At 33.4% G+C, this 16,856-nt stretch overlaps 1 protein-coding gene across 5 annotated transcripts in view; it reads right to left on the bottom strand.

Annotated features, from left to right (window-relative positions):
• Positions 1-1,632: 1,632 nt before the first annotated feature.
• LOC101687504 (pleckstrin homology domain interacting protein) overlaps positions 1,633-16,856 on the bottom strand; it is a 129,266-nt gene continuing 114,042 nt past the window's right edge. For 3 of the 5 annotated variants that reach the window (XM_045066232.1, XM_045066233.1, XM_045066236.1), the window contains 5 exons: positions 14,360-14,512; positions 13,305-13,468; positions 12,594-12,853; positions 11,870-12,067; positions 1,633-7,137 (listed from right to left, as the gene is read on the bottom strand). In XM_045066232.1, coding sequence (XP_044922167.1) covers positions 6,500-7,137; positions 11,870-12,067; positions 12,594-12,853; positions 13,305-13,468; positions 14,360-14,512 — 1,413 coding nt within the window. In that variant the 3' untranslated portion in view covers positions 1,633-6,499. Of the gene's footprint in view, positions 7,138-11,869; positions 12,068-12,593; positions 12,854-13,127; positions 13,199-13,304; positions 13,469-14,359; positions 14,513-16,856 lie in introns of those variants that run through there. The other 2 variants (XM_045066234.1, XM_045066237.1) reach the window with 2 other exon arrangements.

Below are 16,856 nucleotides of genomic sequence, written 5' to 3'. Positions count from 1 at the left end.
TTGCTTTCCCAAAATTGAACCCTAAAATAAAAATTTCACAATGTATTTTATACAGAAACTATCTTTGAGACTTTCCAGAGGGCTCTGGGAAAATCACAAACTTTAGTATTTCTTAGTGTAAACAAATATTACAACTCACACCTCCTTTCTCTAAGGGTTCGGATCTTGCACTTGCTACAGTAAGTCATGGTCACAAGATACAGCTTGCCTGGAAGTTAAACATAGCATGGCATTATTTATTTATGGATTAAACAGAAAGTCAAGATTGAACCACAAGTACAGGGGACAATATACATATGAGACATAATCATTTGACTATTTGAAATGAATTGGACATTGCAAATTATCTAATCTTCTGTTTTTTTTTTTTTTTTAACTTTACATATGAAGAAAGTGAAGCTAAAAGAGATGCTCAACTCTAAGCCTAGTTCATTCCATTACACTGCAGCCACCATGTCTAGCTGATTAGGCAGAAACTTCATGGAATCCTTTGTTCTTTTCCCAAACAAAACCAAAGAGCAATCAACATACAGCAAATGTGTTAAGTGCAAAAAGATTACAAATACAAGGTATATATTACAAGGGACCAAGTCTTGTGCTTTGGTTTTTCTTATTGTCCTTATAGGGAAACAGCTTCGAAGATAAAGTTGATGTTATTACAAAAGAGAAACCAGTAAAAAGTATTGCTGAAAATGAAATTTTTCTCAACTGGTTCTTGTAAGTACGTACTAATACTGATATTAGTATCAGCTTAGTTCAAAAGAGGGGGGGAAAAAGCACTTTGGAAATGTTTACCTGCTTTCCTCAACTTAGAAATTTATTTTATAGTCATTTAAACAAAAATTTTTAGGGAGAAATGATCATTAATAGCATAAAATCACAAATCATCCCATTAATCTGAATTAACATTTATTATAGCCTTATGCATTCTTTATACTAAAATCGGGATTCTTAGGAAGTCAAAAATGTATGCCAATCTGAACAAACTTCTAGGAAATCTAGAAAAAAAAATCTAGGAAATCACAAATCTTATTTTGTGTAACTTTCAACAAGTGAAAATTTTCAACATTCCATCCTTTTTGCAGAAATTTTACTTCACATTTTGAAAAAAATACAAACTGTCTCTTTATCTCTTAGAAATATCTGAATATATTTATCACCAAGTACAGTAAACTGCAGATAGTAAATTGTCTTATTAAATGTACATATTAAAAGGCAAGTGAGTAGGGATGCCTGGGTGGCTGGCTATCAGTTAAGTGACAAACTCTTGGGTTTCAGCTCAGGTCATCAGGGTGGGTGTTGAGATCAAGTCCCAAGACTGGCTCCGCTCAGCACAGTCTCCCTCTTCTCTTCCCTCTACTCCTCCTACTGTTCACTAAGGCACACGTGTGCATATGCTCGCTCTAAAATAAACAAAATTAAAAAAAAAATAAAAGGCAAAGGGACTTATTTTCAACCTTTGGTTATTTTGGCATTAGGGTAACCCCAACTGGCTAGTAATTTTAACATTGGGCTAAACAGAGCATTTACATAACAGCATCTTTGGTACAGAGCCTGTTTAAATGGGTACTGAGTGCTTATGTGTTACCAAAACAAAACAAAACAAAAAACAAATCAGGAGGCTCTACAAAATAGCTTAGAAAAACAAGTTTTCTATTTATTTAAAAATAAGTTTGTAGTTACTACATTGCAGGGACAGGAATTCTTACACATACATTCTAGTTTGTATAAAAGGATTCAAAGAATTATGCATCAAAACTAACATAGAAAGTGTCCACATAACAGTAAAGAAAGGTCCAATCAATATGTACAAAAAGAAAGGGCACTGCTATTCTGGTGTAAGACTGCCGTTTATAACATGATACTCCAGGTTTCTGGAAGGAAAAAACAAAAACCTCAATAAAGCTAAATAATTTGTCTTTAAACTCTGTGTTACTTATTACATACAACAGATTTGCTTGCGTTTAACATTGTTTCCTGTACAAAATAAGTATAATTTTAATTTGAAAATGTGTCAGTTTCAACTTCAACCCTCTAGGTCAGTTACTTTTAAAAAATTGAGCTACATTCTACACGTCTAAATATCGTGTGACAGGATTTAAGTTTTCTAAAAGACCTTTAATAAAGACCTCATCTTCTTGCAGTTTTAATATGGTCCAAAAATGTAACTTTGTATTTTGCCTCAATTTATAGTTTACCATAGTGATTAATCAACACACACAATCTTAAAAGTAATGAGCATGTGTGTGCCTCTCTGCATCATATCATGTGTACTATATATCATCTCAAACCTATTCTCTTAGCTCCTTAAATGTAGAAACTCATAGCCACCCACTATTATGTATTTGGTTTGTGCCATATAAAGGTTAATTTCCTGATGATTTTATCTGCATTAAAAAAGTATTTCAACACAGAGCTATCAAAACTAAAAATAACATATTTTTATACCTCATAATGTTTTCTAATTGTTTAACTGCAGTGTGTACAAGATTTATCTCTGGAGCGTCAAAAGTGGTAGTACTTACAGTCTTCTGACTCAATTTGACCTCTTCTTGGTTACTGTACATTGTACAAAAACATCATTTGTAGTGCTTAGCTCAGTATAATTAAGAACATAAGTAGTTTCTTAGTAAATGTAATATTTAGTTCAAATCACTTGGAAATTTGGGGAACCAAGGGTAATTGCAAGGAGGAAAGTTAAGGAAAAGGTGTATTTTTCCAAATTTTAATAGGAAAATATTCTCACCTAAATATAACTAAATCACATCACAACCTGTTATTTAAAAAATACTTTCTTAAATACTTTCTTAGTAGGGGAGTAATTCACAGAACATAAAAGTACGTCCTCTTTTATGACTTTTAAAATTATGTATTTCCTGTATATAAGGAGAATGCTTATAGCCCTTTAAACACTCAAGTATCTTGGTCCTTTCAACCTACTTAAAAACAAATTTCAGGTGAACAAAAACATTCAGAGTAACAATTTGTTTTCATTAAATAGAAAACAAAATCAAAATTGCTTCCAGTTGACATGTGAGAGATACATAGGTATGCAGGGATAAAATGGAATGCTAGAATACTATTAACTAGAAGAACTAATTTATAAGTCAGATTTTTAAAACATGTAAATGTGAGTATCACATAAGCAAAAATGTTATTTGAATACATTTGTTAAAATGTCTGATTAATATACTACACTGTGGATAAGGGGCATTATTATAGATGTTAACATAATGCTGCATGAGGATCTTTTTGCAGACCAGTCTATCTTATGCAATTCACTTCCAAGTGATACTAAATTCAGCCAAACTCCTATCTCAGATGGGACATGATCAAGCTCACAGTTATTCTACAGAGTTATTCTAATTAAATTTAAGGGGGAAGATACTTTCATAATAATTGTAACAAATAGTCTTCAAATTTGTGAAGTTGTGCCGATAAAAACAATGCAAACAAGACCAACATTCTTCAGTACATAAATTTATGCAGAAAATAGTCTAATGATATAATAGCAAATTGCAAAGGAAAAATTTTAAGAAGGTATATGTCTATTGCCCAGAGTTGTGAGGCTGTAATTAAACTGAACGTTTAAACTGCTATCTGCAACATTTTATAACTTTTTAAGATATGATTAGGACTGGAGGCTGTTGGAGGAGAAGGGAAAGAATATCAGAGTTAGGTACTTAAAAATATATAAATTGATATATATTTTCCATGTATTCTGAAACTTTCAATAAACTTGAGGTTTTTATTGCTCACCTAAGACAACTGTCAACATTTCCTTTTGGCCTACAAAGAGTACATACATGGTGTCACTGTCTCAAACAGGTTATTTTCCCAGTATTTTTGATATTTGGTCAAACAGAACAAAAAAAGAAGATGACTTAAACTGGTCAATTCAACTTTTGCAATGTATAGAAGCTAAATTATAAAAATATAAAATCTAAATATATCTGGTATTACTAATACATTTTTAAGTTTTTCAATTACAAAGAATCTGAATCCAAGTCATTTTGCTTTACTAAGAAACCAGTGTCTAATGATGTCCAAAAAAGGTCATAAATATACAGTGTCTATAGAACAGGAATAGTACATTTACTTGTTGCAGGTATGATGGTAAATACTCATTTCTTTGCTCAAGAGTTAGAACTAATCCATACATCGTACTAGAGGTATATATTCCACTCTAAGACTGTACGCTCTTCTTCTGTACACACCTTAAAACTGTACACATAATTTTTACAAAAATGGATTTATAGTCTATTTTTTTCCAACACAATGCAGATAACATCAGGAAATTACATGTTTCAAAGAGATTGCCTTCAAAAGCAACACATTACTTTAATGACTTAAATCTCAAACATACACATTATTCTCAATAATGGTGTAACTGAAAGACTCATTTTACTATACAACCAAGCCATCCATTTCTGCATTATGAAGAGTTTACTACTGAATTTTAATTATATAGTTAAATATATTTGTTAGAAAAAAATAAATATACAAAAACCTGAAAAATTTGAAATTATTTCTCAACTGTAAAATCACAGCAATCCAGTTAAGATCTGGAAAATGGTTTACTTAATTTCACAGGAGGATTTCTGTACAAATTTAGTTACAAATGATCTAAAAAGCCCAAATGTATCACTTTCCATTGTTCTTCAATACAATTAAATGACGGCTAACATTTATCCCTATCAGAAATAAGAAATAAAATTATGTAATCTATTTTGCCAAGTTTCAATTAAAGACTTTATTTTTCTACATAAGGGTCATGCTGATACATATTTTCCCATCCTCACTTTTTAGAAATGTAGTATCTGAAAATTTTGGTTACATTTTTGTACCATACCAGTCCTCAGAAAATACTACATTCTTTAAACTTTTTAAAAAATGGACAATAATTTTTAAACAATAGAAATGGCATTTATGTTGGTTTTTAAGGTATAAAATAACTAACTGTACCATAAACAAATAAATAACTGCTTTCCTTTTCCATAGCAGTACATATAGCAATACATTCTCCTAAGTCATATAGTTATCATTTACAATAGACAACTTAATTTTACTAATGATGCAAAAAATAATAGAATACAAGGCACAATCATTAAATGGAATTTTTCTTTAGGGTGTATATTGACATACCAGCGTGATAAGGATACCATAAAAAGTGCAGAAAAAACACAATGTGCAATGAGACCACTGTATAAAACATGATTGCATAAAAAGTGATTTGGCCTATTTTAACCTTTAATAATTGAAAATAACCAATCTTCCCCTTAAAATTAAACTATAAAGTATGACATTTTAAAATTATTTTTATTCTACCACTATCTAAAAAATCCTGAAAAAAGAATTTATACCTGGGTAATAGTATATAAGTATGTGTTTGTATATATATTTAATTATACCCATTTATCAATATATACACATACACACACAGACACATTTCTTTGTAAGTCATTTTAGCCTATTAGATATGTCTAAAGTTTAGAAATGACATTAATCCAGATCAACAAGTAAACATCAAATCCCATACCTTTTTCCTGTATTTTCCTTGAATCCTTTAACCACTTAAACATCTTCTCTAAAACATCTCTGTCAAAGGACCCACCAGTGCATTATTTTCCACTATTAAGTACCAAAAAAAGATACATCTCAGCATAACTCTTTTTAATAACGTGCTCTTTAGAATAATATATAGCCTTTCCAATATTGAAAAGTGTATGCTGTCCTGACAGTCAAAAACAGGCTTTCCACTGCACTGATTCTCAGTCTTTGGCACAATAAACAGAGATTGAGTGATTGATATAAGAATCAAGGTCTGAAAAATTAGACAGTCAAATGTTTTCCAATGTGGATATGTTTCCTTTCATCAGTACATTTTCTCTTACGTTTGGCAGAAATGGAATACAGCAAAAGCCTTGTCTAGATTCTTTGTAGATGAACATTCTATAATTAAAATTAAACTTTTTAGGGCATCAAATGGTGGGAATTTTATATTTATCTTTAGAGGAAACACACTTCTTAATTTACTGCTACTCTGGTAACATCTGTCTTCCTAGGGGCACAACTTCTGCTTCAATAGAAATGTACCAGGCTTGGTCAAAAATAATTCATTTTAACATGAAATGCTCTATCACTAGGAATATTATGCTCCTTAAGAGTGTAGCAGAACTGTCTTTTCCAGAAATAAACTGGGAATTCATTATAGGTCCTCAATTTCTTTTGTTTCAAACAGTGAATGAAATGAATGTTGAAATGCATAACCTATCTAAGGGCAATAAATAGCAAACATTTAAAATATATATGTATATATTTATATATATATATATTCATTTAAAGAAGTGAAGTGTCTTGTAAGTTTGTTTGTTTTTTTGCAAATCAAATCATAACATTCCCTAATCCACCATAGCAGCAAGGAAGCAGAAGCCTTAGTTCTACATATTCCTTAACTGTACCTGCTTTATGATTTTGAAGTAAAATATTTTGGTACAAGTTACCAACCAATTAAATTTGCTTTTGCTTTTTCAGTCAACTTTCGGACTCGTCCTCTACTAGAAGTTCCAAAAGTCAAAGAGGTGTCTTCGAACAACAGCTGCCTTTGCTCCTCTTCAGAATCATCCTCATTATAGAAAGCTGTCCTTCGACCTTGATTTCTAGTTCTCATGTGGGGTTCAGAGCCTTTAAGTTCCTCAAACTCTTCTTCCTCATCCATAGGATCATCTGTCTTTTTTCTGTTACTTCTCCTTAGCATTTTAACACTTGTAGGAACTATGAGATCTGAATCTAGTTTTTGTGTCTTCATCTTCCTTTTCGGTTTTCTGCCTCCACGACTTTTTTTCTGTAACAAATCCTCCTTAACAGTATTAGTTTCAGAAAGAAAACTGCATGTAGAAGAAGGAACAACTTCATCTCTGATTGAATGCACACTATTTTGCTCTGAATTTTCTGGCTTTGCATACGGTAGCTTTTTGGGTTTTCTACCCCTTTTCTTGTGTATAACTTCACCACTGCTGGTATTAACTTCTACCTTAGGCTTCCTTCCAGGTCCTCTCTTCACAAGTTTAGATGGCTGCCCTCCATGGCCATTTACTTGAATGCTTCCTGGTATAAGAGCATTGTTCTTACAATCTGCTAAAAAGGAACAACAGCACACTTAATATATGGAATTGCTTTTTTAATTTGACCCTCAAACTAGTCATTAAGGATACTACTATACTTAGGTAGCAACATAATTCTGATTTCTGTTTTTACTAAAATGAGAAAAAGAGCCAACAAAAGGCTAATAGTTTAATGATATTTTCTACTTAAAATTCAGAGGAGGAAAAGATCCTCAATGAAATATTAATGACCTCACAAGAGGGAAATGAAACTCAGAATAAATAACCTGTTAACACTGTAAATTATTACTGAGCTGGGATTAGCCAAGATTTCTTACTCCACTATTACCTTTAACTACATGTTGTAATATAGAAGCATTGTTTCCATTGCACAAAATGACTCTATATAATTGTATGGAACTTAGCAACCACAAAGAACCTTGTTGTTCACCTCATTAAAAAGTTTTTTGTATTCCTACCTTTAAGCAGCTCAATTATGGAAATGATCTTAGTATAAAACCGATGACATTTTAACCTGGTAATCTGAATACATAAGCAGATCATCCCCTTCTACTTAGCTCTAATCACTTTTTCCTACTAGGGATGGAATAAAAAGGGACTATCAAGAGTGGAATGATTCATTCCCTTTTTGGATGTGATCATCACACCCTCTCTAGGATCACAGAAGAGTTTACATGTATTTCCTTATGTCCCCCAGAAGTAAAAAGAACCTCCTCTCCTATCACATAAGAGGTTTAAGAGTACATCTAGTGGAATAATTTACATCAGTTATTCTCCAAAAACTACCAATACCTTTGATATTCTTCATCTATCCTAACTACAAGAGTAGAAATAAGTTACTCTTGGTCATGAACTGTGCTCTCAAAATTGTTTAAAAAGGATGAAATAAACAACTAAACAGCACTTTTCTTCACAGGCTCTTTGAAATGGTCCTATATCCTTATGTAACTGAATCACAAACAAATGATTTATTATCATAAGCAGTACTAACTCCATGTATCAATCAAATCTATTATGTATGCCACCATTATAATTGAGGCAAACTTTTTGATAAAGGTCATTATGGTTTATAAAAAATATAAAATACTAGAGATGATGAACAGCCATTCTGTGTTAAAAAAAAAAATGCTATTACCCCATCAGCTGAAGGAAAAAGATGATAAACATGTATTTCCACTAACTTTTTCCTTCAAAGTTCTGAGATTTTTTTTAGTTGTGACGGGTGATCTGCAATGCAATATTCTAGAGAAAATTCATAAAAAGATGAAAACAGCTTCTCAAGAGAATGTTTCTTCATAATGGTATTGTATTTTGTCATAGGTTTGAATTACCCTTCATAAATATAAAGAAAAAAAATCAAGTCACAAGAGGTCAGAGCCAGAAGCAGCGGGAAAAGGCAAAAAAGCCCTCATTTCCTGACCCCCAGAGTACAAATAACTTTCTTTAGTGGAATTCTGGCATAAAGAAGGAAAGGGGAGCAGGGAGAAGTGTGTGTGTGTGTGTGTGTGCACGCGCACGCGTGCGAGAGAAAAAATTAAGCATTTTCTAACATGATTACACTAAACCTATCTGAGGATTCTATATATCTTGTTTTACATTAAGACTACTGACAAGGAATCTAAATATCCAGTCCATGTACCCACTATAGAAATTCTATAGTGTGGCTTCAAGGACTCCATGAACTTCTTGAAATGGTCTAAGTTTTGTGTGAATACAAAGTTTTGCATTTTCTGGAGGAAAGAACTACAGGTTTCATCAACATTACAAAGCAATACATAAACTAAAAAGGTTAAGAACAAATGCAGCTCTCTTTATGTGGATCTGTGCTGTTCAAGAAGGTAGTTACTAACCATGTGGCTACTGAGCATTTGAAAATACAGCTATGCAACTGAGAAACTGAATTTTTAATTAAACTGAAATGTGACTACTGAAGCACTGTACATTTTGAAATACTGATCACATGTTGAAATAATATTTTGGATATAATGGAGTAAATAATTAAAATTGGTAACTTCCACCTGTTATTGCATGTAGTAGTTACTAGAAAACTTGAACCATGTGTATGTCATGGGTTATATTATATTTCTACTTGTCAGCACTGCCTCTTGATTCTAATAGGTAATTCAGGTATCAATAGTTATTACTGTATTGGTAACTCTTGCATATTTGTGATACTCAAAACTTATAAATCAAATTGGACCTCACTATCATAAAGCTAGAACCAATTCATTATACACATTTGATTTCTGTAGGGCACAAAGTGACAGAATCAAAGCCAATATATTATATAAAACTTTTAATTCAGTTCAGAAAGGAAGCAAATATAAAAATAAAAAAAACTCATATATACAAAATCATTTGCTTCTTTATCAATACATGTGTTGCCCAAGCAAGCACACTTGCTTCTTAATTCAAACACTTACTATACTAAGTATAGGTGATTAGAAAAAGTAATTAAACACAGAAGTTCAGATTCTACTGGACACAGACATATATAAAGAATATTCTACCACAAAAAGCAATGAATAGGGTATTCTGGGAACACAGATGAAATGCTTGAAAGAACCCAAGAAGAAGCTTCCTGGAATAGATGCAATTATGAAGTGAGACTTGAAAGGTAACAGGAAACCATTAAATTGGGAGGAAAGAAAGACATTCAAAAAAGGAAGAAAAGGACAATGAAAATTCAGGGACTTCCAAGTTATAGGATAGCTGGCACATAAAAAGGAGAAAGAAAGTAAAGAAAGCTGGAATGTTAGGCAGCAGCCAAGCAAAGAAGAGTCTTATATAATAGGTAAAAACATTAACTTCACGTATGATTTGAAAGCAGGGAAGGATTTCAAGTGGGTGCCATGTGTATGGGTGTACACACAACATGTGCTAGGGATAAATGATCAGAGAGATCACTTCCACACAATATGGAAGACAGACTGGTTAAGGAAGAGCTGAGAATCAAGACAGTGAGACCAGTTAGGAAACTAGGACAACACTCCAGGTGAGAAATTATGTAGGCCTGAATTAAGAACATAGAAGTGAGAGGAGGAATGGATTTTACAGATATTAAGGAACCAGAAATAACAAGAACTAATGACTGTGAAGTAGGTCTGGAAGAGGCCAAATGACTCCCTAATTTGAAGTTTGTGTAGGGGGTAGGTCCCAACACCATTCATCAAAAAGAGAATGTTTCAGTAGAAAAATAAAATTTCGAGAGGATTCTGAGGAAAACATTGAAGGGGAAATTGTTTAGGCATACTCTGGAAGTCATGACACAAAATGCTTATTCTTGCGCTGCTTCCTCCCAACTAGCCGTCACTGTTTTAACATGTCACAGAATGTGTTCAGTTATGTTCACCATTTTTCAAATCTCACGTTTGAAGACCACATGTCTTTACAATGCAAATCTGCAGATGACAGAATCTGGAAGCTTAACTCTACAGGAATAAAAGTTGTATAAGATAATAGAGGTTTGGCTGTAGACAATCCTGATGAGTTACTATTTAATGAAGGGTAGTGTGCTGAATTTTGTGATGTAGGAACTTAAATTTTCTCGAAAAGTAAAGACTGTTACATTGGGTTAATTAAATCCAATTTAATTTAAACTTCTTTTTTTTTTTTTTTTTTAAATTTTTTTTTTTTTTAAAGATTTTATTTATTCATTTGACAGCGAGAAATCACAAGTAGATGGAGAGGCAGGCAGAGAGAGAGAGAGGGAACCAGGCTCCCTGCTGAGCAGAGAGCCTGATGCGGGACTCGATCCCAGGACCCTGAGATCATGACCTGAGCCGAAGGCAGCGGCTTAACCCACTGAGCCACCCAGGCGCCCCTAATTTAAACTTCTTGAATACACTTAAAAAGAAAAAGATTTTATTTATTTGAAAGCGAGAGACAGAAAGAGAGAGAGATCATGAGCAGTGGGGAGCGGAAGAGGAAGCAGCAGACTCCCCACTGAGCAGGAAGCCCAATGCAAGACTCAATCCAGGACCCTGGCATCATGATTCGAGCCAAAGGTAGATGCTCAACCCACTGAGCCAGCCAGGTGCCCTTGAATACACTGTCTAAAATGTTGTAATAATCAAGTCAGAAACAATTCAATTCACATCACTAAAAGCCTTTGATTCTAGAATTTGTTATTTTTTTTTTTTTTTAAAGATTTTTTAATTTATCCATTTGACAGACAGAGATCACAAGTAGGCAGAGAGGCAGGCAGAGAGAGAGGAGGAAGCAGGCTCCCCGCTGAGCAGAGAGCCCGACGCGGGGCTCGATCCCAGGACCCTGAGCCGAAGGCAGAGGCTTCAACCCACTGAGCCACCCAGGCGCCCCTAGAATTTGTTATTTCCATATAACCAGTTTTTTATGGCTTTTAAAGTTTAATGACAATACAGTTTGCTTTGGGCACAAAGCTGCAAATCAAGAGATGTGAACTCTTTTCACACAAAAAAAGTGTGACTTTTTAAAATTTTATTTATTCATTTGACAGAGATCATAAGTAGGCAGAGAGGCAGGCAGAGAAAGGAGGAAGCAGGCTCCCTGCTGAGCAGAGTCCGATGCGGGGCTTGATCCCAGGACCCTGGGATCATGACCCGAGCTGAAGGCAGAGGCATCAACCCACTGAGCCACCCAGGTGTCCCAGAATGTGTGACTTTTAAATGGGCAACCTATTAAGTGGATATAAGTGCTACCTCTGACAAAAAGCATCATTTTTAAGAAGTATCTACTATATATCTTGGAAGATAATAACACCTTACCTTGCTCAATGACAGGTGAGGACTTTGTAAGAGTGGATGTTTTCGAGAGTACAGATGATTTCACTTTACGTTTGACTGGCTTTTCCTTTTCCATGTTTTCTTTCGCAGAACTATTTCTAGTGCCATGACTGATACTGGATTGACCAGGGCTTGAAAGAGTATTCAAGGTTTTGGAATGTTTCACAGAATTCTCTAGAACTAAAATATACACACAAACACAAACAAGATTAAAACCTAGGAGTTATTTAACCTAAAAACAAGCAAGAAGCTGGGATTACTTCTAATCTGAATTGCATGAATTAGCCAAAAGGATAAAACTTATGAGTTGCTTAATGCTTCCTTAAGAAATTAACTTTCAAACAGGAAAATACATAAATAAATACAGGAATACATAAATAAACTCTTAACAGTTCAGACCTTCATGACACTGTCCAGTCACTTCAAGATCATGAAGGCAAGCCTTGGCAAATTGTTACCAAGTCTGGGTACCAGGATTTATATTCAGGCAGTCCACATCAGAGTTGCCATCTTTAAGCATTATTCTACACTGACACTCCTAAACCTCAATTTTTTCTTACTAAAAACAAAAACAAATAATAAAGACAGAAAAACTAACACTGTCTGTTGGAATTTACTAAAACCCAGTGTATCTCATTTGGCAAAATAAAAGCTTAAATTAAAAAAATACACATTCTTCAATTTGGAAACTATAACCGACTCTTACTTGTTTTCCCTGGCACTGCAGATGTATTAGCTTTTGAAATTAAAGTCTTTGCTGCTGAAGAAGTAGATGGTTGCTCAGTGGTAACTGGATCTATAACCAGTCGATTGCTTCTGGTTCGAACTACAGAACTGGATTCTGTTTTACCATTTATCTGAGTGGCATTATGCCGTGGTGGTATTGTTCGTGTAGGTGTAGAGAATGGAGAGGTAGAGATATCTGACTTTAGCTGGGGCTTTAACGTCCTTTTTTTCCTTTCAGGGCTGTAAATAAAATAATATCATTAGTTATTCTTATAGCTTCATGTACATGAATAAATAGTTTAATGCTGTTGGATTCAATATTTGTACTATTATGAAATATGTTAAAATATGAGATTTGTAGTGGATTTCATATGATTGTGAGCCTTTGAAAGTGAATATTTAGTGAAGGATTGCCATAAATGCTACAGTTATATGACAGAAAGCATGATGCCATCACTACCCTAAAAATGCTGTTTTACTGTACAGATTTAGCAGTTTGAATTTAAGCACTTACACTAGTATAGCTTTAGTTAAAAGATTAAAAATCCTCCACATCTTAGGAACTTGCATGTCAAATATATCATTCTGCAATATAGGGAATAGTAAAGGAAGTATTAAAAAAACACCGAGTTCTATCATTTAGATGACAAAGTTATAGATTAGTTGATGCTTTTTAAAATAAATCAAATACCTTGATGCTGCACTACTGGAAACAGAGCTGCTTCTATTTCTTTTCTTCCTCCTTTTGGTTATTGTATTTCTTTTGTGAAAACGAAGAGCAGATTTATAATCTGATAAAACTGAACTAATGTGTTCTTCAAAGAAAGCAGACAGGCGCAAACTCATGCTGTAAATCTGTAGTAAGAAAAAAACGTGTTTAAACATTCCTCAAAGGAATATGCTTGTTCAGTAAATATTAACATATAACTTGAGTATTTTTCTAGCAAAAAGTTTTAACAATTTAAACACTACTTTTTCCCAATCTCTTTGGATGAAGGGCAAAACTAAAGCATTTTTACAATTACTATTTTTATATATAGATTAGAAATATTCTAAGATTTTAGATCTTTTCTTTTTTTAAAGATTTTATTTTCAAGTAATCCCAACAACCATCACAGGGCTCAAATTTACAACCCCGAGACCAACAGTTACATGCTCTACCAATTGAGATAGCCAGGCACCTCTCAAGATTACAGATTCTTAAAGAAAAGCCCTAGTATCAATACACATGGCTCATGTAGACAAAATTCCTGTGAACTCTATCACACTGAAACTATCCCTGAGGTTCTGAACCTGTTTTCCATTGTTACTTTAGGATTAGCATCTATTCTTTTTCATTTAATTTCCTTATATCTTCCCTTTGTGATGTCTTGTCAGCCCAAAGAGAGATAAATGATACTTATAACTTAACTAATTTTTAGAAATCATTCACAAATATGCCTTTCTATTAATGCAAAAATCAGCTGGAAAAGTTAAGCCCACATAATCTTAATATATACCAGGACAATATGTATGTTATATGTGTTAAGAAAAGCATTCCTAAACATTAGTGACCTCACTTATTCTATAGAAGAAAAGAAAGATGTGAATCCTTCTTCCCCTAGGATACTATTAAGAACATAATAAAAATAAAATAGAAGGCCAATCTTGCTGTAAATTTTAATTAAAGCAACATTTAGTTACTTAGCCTACTTTTTACTGATTTCATTTAATATAAACATAAATAAAAACAATTTAATTATATACCCTTGATCTTTTGCTTGGTGTATAGGCCTTTGAATTGCTAAAAATAAGTCTGACATCTTTACATAATTCCATTGGTGACTCATAATTCCCAGCCTCTAAAGTTTCTCTAACAGTAGCAAAATCCATTGGAGTGTCAATGATGTCTCTGTAGTCCTAAGAGAAGAAAAACAGAAACAGAAAATATTACTACTCAGTACAGGGATTCACATACAATTCCTGTGGTAAGTACAAGTCCTGCAACTTTTAATAATACCTTATTTTCCTCATCAAGGCTCCTTTTTTCTAATAGTTTTTATTTTTTCATGCCCTTTCCTTTTTTTCTTATCATTAATGGTGCTATTTTCTTACATTATATATTTATCTATCTGGCATCCATTCATCATAGGGCTAATTACACTTATTATATATTCTTATTTTCTGTATTCCTGATGCTCTGATCTTTTGGGATCCTTACAGACCTGAGGACAGACTGTTCTTCCCACGGCCAACCAATTCTTTTCTTTTTTTTTTCCCCAACCAATTCTTAAAAGAGAGCAAAAAGCTGCACTGAGAACACATCTTTCATATGTAAACCAACCATCTCCTTATCTAATTCCAACACACCAAGCCAGTATTTCCTCTGCTTTGAATTTTCCTAAGGTTCAGTTACCAGACAACTAGAGACCACCCCTCTGCCCCAAAGCCCACTGTAATTATTCAAACTAGCCTGTCCTAAAGTGTTCATCCTGTCTTGACTCTCTCATAGAAATAGAGTGCAATAAAGGCTCTGGCTTAAGCATCCCCTTTACTCCTGTTTCCTGTCACTGGACCGAAACCTGCTGTTTCCTTTGTGGCTCTGGCATTCAGTGGCAACATCTCTGGGACCTGTACGCACAATAAATTTCCTTTTAAGCCCCATAATAATTTCCTCCTGTGGCAATGTTGACTGTACCCTATCTATACCGTATCTAACATGTACATTCTTAGAACAAATGGGTATTGCATTTTGTCAAATGATTTTTCAAATGCATTAATTGATATGATCATGTCATTTCTTTTAAGATGATGAATTACACTGACTCATTTTTGAATACGGAATGAATCTTACATCCCTGAATAAAACCCCATTTTATGGATTTTCTCTATTGTTTTTCTGTTTTCAGTTTCATTCAATCTTCTTTTCGTATTTCCCATCTTCTGCTCATTGTAGGTTAGTTTTATTTTTATTTTTCTAGGTTCTTGATGAGAGAGCATAGGTTACTGTTTTGAGACTTCTCTTCTGATGTACTATTTAGTGACATAAATTTCCCTGCATTGTTTTAGCCTCACCCCACAAATTTTGATGTTGTATTTTCATTTATTAGTTCAATGTGCTTTATTTTCCATAGGACTTCTTTGAGCTCAAAGATTATTTGGAGGCATATTTATTTAGTTATCAATTAAGTGATCAGAGATTTTCCTGTTACTTTTATTTTTGGTTTGATTTCACTATGGCTGGAAAACACACTATATGATTTCAATTACATTTGTCATTTTATTGTTTTCTATTTGTTTTGAAACTGTTTATTTTTTTCCCCAATCTTCCCGTGCGTTACTTGAACAGATTTCATTTGATTCATGCATTATGTTTATTACTGTAACTGTTATAATTTTTTTAAGTCGTTGCTCAGGTATTTACAATATATACAAAATTATTAAAATACACTGGTGTCACACTAAAAATTAAATTCAAAATGGATTAAAGAACTAAATGTGAGACCTGAAACCATAAAAATCCTAGAAAAGAACATAGGCAGTAATCTCTTTGCTATCGGCCATAACAACTTTTTTCTAGATATGTATTCTGAGGCAAGGGAAACAAAAGCAAAAATAAACAATTGGGACTACATCAAAATAAAAAGCTTCTACACAGTGAAGTAAACAAGTGACAAAACTAAAGGCAACCTGTGGAATGGGAGAAGGTCTTTGCAAATAACATCCCATAAAGGGTTTATATCCAAAACATACAAAGAACTTAAAAAACTCAACATCCTCAAAACAAGTAATCTGATTAAAAATGGTAAGAAGGCATGGGAAGACATTTCTCTAAAGACATAGATGGCCAAGAGATACATGAAAAGATGCTCATCATCACTTACCATCAGGGAAATGCAAATCAAAACATTATTGTAATGAGGTATCACCTCACACTTGTCAGAATGGCAACAACACAATAAACAACAGGTGTTGGCAAGGATGTGGAGAAAAAGGGACATTCATACATTGTTGGTGGGAATGCAAAATGGTACAGCCACAGGAGAAAATAGTATGGAGGTTCCTCAAAAAATTAAAAATAGAACTACCCTATGATCTAACAATCTCATTACTGGGTATTTAACCAAAGAATACAAGAAAACTAATTCAAAAGGATACATGAACCTGTATGTTTATAGCAGCATTACTGAAGAATGGATAAAAAAGATGTGACTGACACATACACACACACACACACACACACACAAAATGGACTATTACTCAT

Source organism: Mustela putorius, unplaced genomic scaffold (genome assembly GCF_011764305.1).
Source record: "Mustela putorius furo isolate JIRA1106 unplaced genomic scaffold, ASM1176430v1.1 tig00003863_pilon_pilon_pilon, whole genome shotgun sequence".
NCBI lineage: Eukaryota > Metazoa > Chordata > Mammalia > Carnivora > Mustelidae > Mustela > Mustela putorius.
This window is presented reverse-complemented; position numbering and strand designations above follow the sequence as displayed.